This window comes from Schistocerca piceifrons, chromosome 8, assembly GCF_021461385.2.
Source record: "Schistocerca piceifrons isolate TAMUIC-IGC-003096 chromosome 8, iqSchPice1.1, whole genome shotgun sequence".
In the NCBI taxonomy this organism is placed as follows: Eukaryota; Metazoa; Arthropoda; class Insecta; order Orthoptera; family Acrididae; genus Schistocerca; species Schistocerca piceifrons.
Window position 1 is genome coordinate 183,237,116 of NC_060145.1, and position 9,255 is coordinate 183,246,370.

The 9,255-nt window shown below is 36.0% G+C and overlaps 1 protein-coding gene across 2 annotated transcripts in view; it reads left to right on the forward strand.

The window, feature by feature from the left end:
• LOC124712055 overlaps positions 1–6,685 on the forward strand; it is a 550,487-nt gene extending 543,802 nt beyond the window's left edge. For both annotated transcript variants that reach the window (XM_047242349.1, XM_047242350.1), the window contains one exon: positions 6,205–6,685. In XM_047242349.1, the coding sequence (XP_047098305.1) occupies positions 6,205–6,208 (4 nt within the window). In that variant the 3' untranslated portion in view covers positions 6,209–6,685. The remainder of the gene's footprint in view (positions 1–6,204) is intronic.
• The last annotated feature ends 2,570 nt before the right edge of the window (positions 6,686–9,255 follow it).

Consider the following 9,255-nt stretch of genomic DNA (forward strand, 5'->3'; position numbering starts at 1 on the left):
GGAGGTGTCCCTTTACAGGCTACAGTTGATATATAAAACATTTTCCCAGTGTTATATCTCTGTGTGTGGAAGACACTTTTGGAAGTAAAATGATAACTGCAGTCAGAGACAAAACATCAGATTGCAGTTTTATGTATCAACCATAGGCTCTCAGCCCAGAAGTTTTAACTGAAGTTAACCCCAGCCACAGGCACCTACATTGTAAGATATGATTTCATTTTGTGCTTGAAGTTGATACATTAAATTTTTTATGTCACTGGGCAGGTGGGCAAATATTTTTTTTGGTTGAATACCTCACCTGTCTACAGACTGTGATTGATTGTTGATAGTAAATTTCATAAGAGCATAATACTGTGAGGCTGTTGGCAGTGTGCCCAACTGTTAGAGGTTGTAGAGTGGACACCAAATTTATCCTCGTCTCATGCTTCTGTGCAACAAACACATTATTTCTCGATGATGAGCTATGCTAGAATATGATGGCATAAAACATTAGTAAATGAAAATATGAAAAGTAAGTCAACTTTATGACATTTTCAGCTCAAAATCTGACATTATCTATAAAGCAAAAGTTGCAGACTTTGGACATTAAAGATGATCTGTGACTTCTGAGATCTAATTCAGGTTCTTCTCAATATAAACACTTCAGAATGGAAAATGCAGGATGGATTAATGACAGTATTATGAAAAGAATGGTTGCTACTCACCATATAACAGAGACACTGAGTTGCACACAGGCACAACAAAAAGACAGACCTTCATCAGAATTAAGCACCACACAGGCATTAAAGAGACTGTGGACATGTGTGTGTGAGCTGCGTTTATGTGAGTGTGTGTGTGTTTGTATGTTGTCTAATTCTGATGAAAGCCTGTTTGTCCAAAAGCTTTGTCTGATATACTTTTTGTTGTACTCATCTGCAATTCAGCATCCCTGCTGTATGGTGAGTAGCAACTATCCTTTTTATTGTCATTAAACACTTAAGAAATTAGAATACACTGCTTCATTTATTGATTTACACATGAGCATTATTTCTAATGGTGTAACTGGGCCATTTGCAGTATTTCATTGCATGTTGATAAATTCTGTCTGTGCTTGGGCCCACAGACTCAGTATGCAGGCCCACCTCCCCTTTGAATGTGAATGCAATATTTCGGCTTCTGCAAGAGTAAACAGCTACAAAAAATTGACAGCTTTATGCAATAATTGATTGTTAGCTTTCTTCTGTCAGTGTTTCGGTTTATTTCATCAGTGAAGCTAGACATTTGTCTTTGCAGTCTGCAAAATTACCTTCTTGATAGGAGAAAGAATTGAAATTATGGAAGCATGTGTGAAAACAAGTTTGATTAAGGAAACTAGCAAAAGCCAACCTCGGGGAAGATCAGTTTGGATTCCGTAGAAATGTTGGAACATGTGAGGCAATAATGACCCTACGACTTATCTTAGAAGAAAGATTAAGGAAAGGCAAACCTACGTTTCTAGCATTTGTAGACTTAGAGAAAGCTTTTGACAGTGTTGACTGGAATACTCTCTTTCAAATTCTGAAGGTGGCAGGGGTAAAATACAGGGAGCGAAAGGCTATTTACAATTTGTACAGAAACCAGTGTGCAGTTGTAAGAGTCGAGGGCATGAAAGGGAAACAGTGGTTGGGAAGGTAGTGAGACAGGGTTGTAGCCTCTCCCCGGTGCTATTCAATCTGTATATTGAGCAAACAGTAAAGGAAACAAAAGAAAAGTTCAGAGTAGGTATTAAAATCCATGGAGAAGAAATAAAAACTTTGAGGTTCGCCGATGACGTTGTAATTCTGTCAGAAACAGCAAAAGACTTGGAAGAGCAGTTGAACGGAGGGTATAAGATGAACGTCATCAAAATCAAAACAAGGATAATGGAATGTAGTCGAATTAAGTCGGGTGATGCTGAGGGAATTAGATTAGGAAATGAGACACTTGAAGTAGTAAAGGAGTTTTGCTATTTGGGGAGCAAAATAACTGATGATGGTCGAAGTAGAGAGGATATAAAATGTAGACTGGCAATGGCAAGGAAAGCGTTTCTGAAGAAGGGAAATTTGTTAACATCGAGTATTGATTTAAGTGTTAGGAAGTCGTTTCTGATAGTATTTGTATTGAGTATAGCCATGTATGGAAGTGAAACGTGGACGATAAATAGTTTAGACAAGATGAGAATAGAAGCTTTTGAAATGTGGTGCTACAGAAGAATGCTGAAGATTAGATGGGTAGATCACGTAACTAATGAGGAGGTATTGAATAGAATTGGGGAGAAGAGGAGTTTGTGGCTAGAAGAAGGGATCGGTTGGTAGGACATGTTCTGAGGCATCAAGGGATCACCAATTTAGTACTGGAGGGTAGCGTGGAGGGTAAAAATCGTAGAGGGAGACCAAGAGATGAATACACTAAGCAGATTCAGAAGGATGTAGGCTGTAGTAGGTACTGGGAGATGAAGAAGCTTGCACGGGATAGAGTAGCATGGAGAGCTGCATCAAACCAGTCTCAAGACTGAAGACCACAACAACAACAACAAATGCCTTTGAGAGGATTTGAGAAGGTACAATAAAAATTTGTTAGGAGAAACAGCTAAAAACACTTACAGCTAATATATCAATGAAAATAATATTTTTGAAAATTCCTGTATATAAAAGTCGATGTTGTGACTGACTGACTGATTCATCATTGCCCAGCCCAAACCATTGACGATATAGACCAGAGGGTGTTGATCTTATACTGTAGATGTCATTTAATAACAGATTTTTCAAAATTCCATCCACAGGGGGTTGAAGTAGAGGCTGAAGTGTTTATTGAAAAATGTTGCTATTAAGGTAATTTTGACAATGTTCGAGCATTTTTTGGAAATTTTAACCTTGTGGGAGTGAAATAGTGAATGAAAGCTGTTTTTGGAAATATATCGTTATTAAAGAACTATTAAAGTAGTTTTAAAGCTACATCTATGAACATTGGTATTGGATTTTTGGGGTACAAATAAAAAAAAATTTGTGTTTCAGTGTTTTTGGAACTTGAACCCTTAATGGAATAAAATAGGGGATTTATGAAAATATTTTATTATGTATGCATTTTTAAAGCTATATCTATGAAAATTTCAATCTGGCTTCTCAGTTTGAAATGGGGGGAAAAAAAAGTGTTTCACTGTTTTTGGTAATTCATCCTCTATGGGGGTGAAATGTGGGATGAAAGTTTTTATTGAAATATTTCATTGTGCAAGCTCTACTGAAGCTAAATCTATAAAAATAATTTGTATTTTACTTCTTTGTTAGAAATAAAAAATATACATCACTGTGTTTGGAAATTCAACCACTAAGGGAGAGAAGGGGGGGGGGGGGGGGTGGTGAAATATTTTATGAAAATATTTCATTGCGAAAGCATTTTGAAAGCTAAATCTTTGAAAATTGGGGTTTGGCTTCTCGATTGGAGATGAAAAAAATGAGTGTTTCACTGTTTTTGGAAATTCAGCCCCTAAGGGGATGAAATAGGACCACACTGAATCACTGACTCATCATCGCCCAGCTGAAACTGCTAAGGATAGAAACCTGAAGTTCGGAGATGGTGTGAATCTTAAATCATAGGCATCGTTTAAGAAGGGATTGTCCAAAATTCCATTCCTAAGGGGGTTAAATAAGGGATGAAAGGCTTTTTGAAAGTATGTCACTATTAAGCCAATTTTGAATCTAGAACTACGAAAACTGGTATTTGGTTTCTCAGTCAGAAATAAAAAATATGTGTTTCAGAATTTTTGGAAATTCAACCACTAAGAGGGTAAAGTAGTGGGTGAAAGTTTTTTTTAAAGTAAATCATTGCTAAAGAACTACTACAGTATTTTTAAAGTTACATCTATGAAAAGCAGTATTTGACTACTCGGTTAGAAATTTAAAATAATGTGTTTCAGTGTTTTTGCCAATTCATCCCCTAAAGGAGTGAAATAGCGGCCGAAACTTTTTCAGAAAATATTTCATTACATTAAAAAAGTTTTAGGCCTAAATCTGTGAAAATTGGTATTTCTCTTATCAGTTAGATATAAAGAAATATTTGTTAGGGAATGAAAGTTGCTATGGAAATATCTCCACAAGAATGCAAAAGGCATGATTAATAAAAAGTTTGGACTCCAGCTACCAGAATCACTTTTTGGTCAGAAGTACATTTGGAAAAGAGCATGCTTCTATGGCCTTAATTAGCTTGAAAAGCTTAGAAGGTGCTGCAGTTTGTCAGCATCATAAAAATTTGATTAAATAAGAACAGAAAAATCTCTGCAGATCTACACTCTTCGCAGGTGAAGCAGCAGGCACTACGCTACCATAATCTAATTGGATGGATAAAAAAATCTACTCACTAGGTGGCTGCAGCAGGAGAAAACATTTGTAAAGGTTTAGGAAATTTGCATGCTTTTGGAGTCTGTGGTTCCTTCTGATAGAAGGGTTGGAAGGGAAACCCTACTGGTTTAACCGGCATGAGTTCAGCATATGATCTTTTGTGTTTGTGAACCTGCTCCAGTCTACCATTTTCAGTGATTTGTGAGAGTAATTTCTGTGAACATTTCTCTTGGATGCAAGAAAATCTTTATTTTTGATGGTAACTGGTTTTGATCATAAAATGACCATCTTCAGACCATATAAAAAGTGTGATCAAAAAGTAACAGGAATGTTTTAATTTTGTTGTTTTGAAACATCCGTTTTTTTTTACCCATGTTTCTGATGACATTTGCATTTTCACCTGTTTTGAATTTTAGCTTATCATTGACACTTTAAAACATTATACGTGTTTTTGAGTGCTTGGCATATTTTTAGTTTAGAAAGAAATGGTTCAAGGAATTTGCATTAAATTTCACTGGAAAAATGGAATAAAGTGCAGCATCGCATTCTGAAGGTTGACTGTAGCTTTTGGTACATCTACTTTGGGTAAGGAAAGAGTTTACAAGTAGTATAAACTCTTCAAAGAAAGGCGTGTAAGACATTGAAGATGATGAACAACCTGGATGCCCTAGAACATCAATTACCAATGACAGTGTGGAAGAAGTAAAGAAAATAGTTCTGGAAAATTGCTGAAACGCTATCAGAGAGGTTGCTGATGGCGTTAGCGTCTCTTTTTGCTCATGCCACCAATGTTTTCAGATGTTCTGGCAGCAGCAAAGTTTGTTTTGAAATTGTGGAATTCCAGCAAAAAGTGAAGTCATGTGGACATCACACTGGAATTTTTGAATGAATCTGGCAATGGTCCAGAACAAACATGGGTATACAGGTATGACGTCAAAAACAAGGCCAAGTCGTCTGAATGGACACTGCATGAAAAGCCAGCACTGAAAAAAATTCTGCAAGTTATTCACGTGTAAAGGTTCTTATTGCACTTTTATTCGATTACAGTGGGATAGAGCATCATGAGTTTTTGCCTTGTGCTTGTATGGACAGTAATGCATACTACCTGGAAGTTATGTGCTGTTTGCATGAAGCAGTCCGAAGAAAATGACCAGAATTTTGGCAGAACCACTTGTGGAAATTTTGTCACAGTAACGCTCCCACTCACACCTCAATGCTTGTTCATGATTTTTTTGGCAAAAAAGAAAGAAAGAATGAAAACTGTTATGTTGCCTCAGCTACCGTATTCACTGGACATGGCTCGCTGTGATTTCTTTCTATTCCCGAGGCTGAAGAGAACCATGAAAGGATGTTGTTTTGCGGTCATTGATGAGATAAACCGGAATCACTGAAGGATCCAAACACCGTAAGAAAAAGTGAGTTCCAGATATCTGTGGGGGAGGTTGCTTTGACGGTTACAAAGTTAATGTTGGTGAATAAATAAAGATTCCTTAAGGAAAACAAAAATTTCCATTATTTTTTGATCACGCCTTGTAAATCATTATGGTATGTGGTGTCAAGAAAGGAACAGGTATTTTTGCTCCATGAGCACTTGATGTTTATGGAGCCACAACATGTGCTCCATTCACTGCCACCACCTACCATTGTGGTATAAAAGGTATAAAAATGATCACTTTATGACCAAAACTGGTGACCATTACATATAAATATTTTATTGTGGTCGAGTAAGTTTTTAATCTGTTTTAAAGGTTGGTAAGAAATTGTGTCCTCTCTTTGTTTCTTTTGGTTTTTACTTATGTTTTACAGTAATCATTCACTCTTTGCCTTTTATATGTTAAACCTCAACTTATGGAGATTAAATGGTTTCTTCTAGGTGAAGGAAAGGAAAGCAGTTTTTCCTACATGAGAAGCAGTGCTTGTGATGTGTAGCATGGAGACAACATTGTTGCAGCAATCTTTTCAGTCTTCATTGTGGAAGTTTTGTAAACAAAAGAGAGCTAGTCACTTGTTTCATATGTGCATAGCGAGATGATGTTGAAGCTTTTGCAGAACACACGAATGTGTATAAAACAAGATAATTTGTATGGTTTTTAAAGCCAATTTTATTCATGACCGTATATTTGTTTATAACTGTATCATCAAGTGAAACGTGTTTTATCAATTGTTTTTACTGACACTATTTAATTTTTAAACCAGAGCACTTTTCTGAACACAGAATCAGTGAATAATAATTGTAGTGTATAATGGGTTCCCATTTTTAGTGCTTTTTTTTTTTAAGATATCACCTTAGAAGGATCTTAGAGCAATTTTTTTCATACTAAGTGTTGTCATATGACTGCAGTATGGTAACTACAGCAAATCTACTGTTATTAAATAATGAAATAATGGGTTTTTCAATCTGTTGCTTGCTATAAAATCTATAAACTATGTTTATGACAGATAAATGTCAGTATGCAGAAGTGCAATAAAAATTACTTAAATTACTTGAACGTTTGAGTTCTCCAAGACCAAACACTTATTCTATGCAAAAGGTATACAGACAAAAATGAGATACAAAGTGTCAAAAGGCACAAATATAAATCACACAATCACAGGAGGTATAATGTACAGTGGAGCCTAGGAAGAGACAATAGTGTTCCTATTAAGTTAATGAAAGTGCTTTGAGGTGAAGTTGTCACATGAGGTCAGAATACAGTCTTTAAATGTTAACAAAGACTGAATGTACAAGCTCACTAGTAAGCTGAACAGAGCACAATTTTTTTTATTCTGAAATTTCAGAATATGTTGTCAATCTTTGTCCATCGCCAATTATTTCGTGAATATGTCTACTGTACTTGTCATCAATGTAGCTTGCGATTTTCATGTACAATTTTTTGGCTATATTTTATAGCGTTTTTTAGAGATTTTACATTGTTGTAAATGCATATTTTTATAAGAAGATACTGTATTTTTGTATTTATGCAATATATGTATAAAATGTGAGACTATATACAGAAGTGATTTATGAAGAACTGATAAACAGAAAATGGTAATACTATAATGTCTTTGTCTCGTGTTTATTGCGCTATTTCCTCCCAACAAATATTTCACTTATTCTCCTATGTTGTCTCCTATAAAACAGCAATTTCCAACCAGGGGCTAGTTATCCCAAGGGGTAAAATGAAATTTTAATTACAAATCAGTAACAAAACTAAATTGTTTCAAAAAATCAACATTACTTCATTTTTAGATGTGTAACTAATTCTAAAATTAAAGTTGTGGCTTCAGAAAAACCTTAATAGGCAACATCGTAAATGTAATTGTACTTGTTACTAGTTTCAAGCCATCTTCAGATCACAACAGAATACATTGATTACCATACAACTGCCAATGACAGGACATGTCGTAGTAATTTGTGTGAGTAGGGTCATTTATTACACAGTCCAATGGAGAAATTATGTAAATTATGCGATAACGCTGAGGGAATTAGATTAGGAAATGAGACACTTAAAGTGGTAAAGGAGTTTTGCTATTTGGGGAACAAAATAACTGATGATGGTCGAAGTAGAGAGGATATCAAGTGTAGGCTGGCAATGGCAAGGGAAGCCTTTCTGAAGAAGAGAAATTTGTTGACATTGAGTATAGATTTAAGTGTCAGGAAGTCATTTCTGAAAGTATTTGTATGGAGTGTAGCCATGTATGGAAGTGAAACATGGACGATAAATAGTTTAGACAAGAAGAGAATAGAAGCTTTCGAAACGTGGTGCTGCAGAAGAATGCTGAAGATTAGATGGGTAGATCACATAACTAATGAAGAAGTATTGAATAGGATTGGGGAGAAGAGAAGTTTATGGCACAACTTGACTAGAAGAAGGGATCAGCTGGTAGGACATGTGTCGAGGCATCAATGGATGACCAATTTAGTCTTGGAGGGTAGTGTGGAGGGTAAAAAACGTAGAGGGAGACCAAGAGATGAATACACTAAGCAGATTCAGAAGGATGTAGGTTGCAGTAGGTACTGGGAGATGAAGAAGCTTGCACAGGATAGAGTAGCATGGAGAGCTGCATCAAACCAGTCTCAGGACTGAAGACCACAATAATAATAATGCGTTAATAAAAGGTCCTCATAAATAATGCACACTGACAGAATCAGACAGTTCTCATATGTGGACAATGAGATCGTGTTTGCCTCATTCCGTTATTCTAAAGTAAAGTTGTAAACAGTGACACAACATTAACACAAGAGCTTGCTTATCTCCAAATTTGACCATGTCAGATAATAAGATAAATGTGCTAAGTCAGGTGACTGGAGGCAACAGAAAACTGCTTAAGTGAAAGCATAAAGTTTATTTCAACAAAAAGTGTTTATAGTTGAAAGTGACACCTAACAATGGAGGAATAAAAATATGTATAAAGCAAAGTTAGCACAAATGGTTAAAGTTAAAAGGAAACAGTTATAACCATACAAATCTGCAATGCACATAGGGACAAAGATTTAATTCTCACTAATGTGGAACAGCATCTCATTCTACAGTCCCTAACAGTCACTGCTTGTAACTTGACTTCATAATAACGTAATGTGGCAAGTATGCTCTAAATGTCCACATATGAAGACTGCCTATTCTGTCAGTGGGCGTTACATATAACATTTTATTCTGGGATGTATGAGGTCTGTTCAAAAATTTCCGGAACATTTGTAATTTCATGCCAATAGCATGTTGTAGCGAAATGCAGTTGGCGTCCCTGCACATGCCTGTGTTCAATGTGTAACTGCCAGAAGTTTCATTGTTGTATGCCTCTTATTGTTCAGTGCCATATTGAGTAGAATGTTATGTCGCACAGCTTGTGAATTAAGAGATGACAGAGTTAGAGCAATGCGTCCGCACTAAATTTTGCATGAAACTCAAGAAAACTTTTACAGAGGCACACCAAATGATGCAGGAAG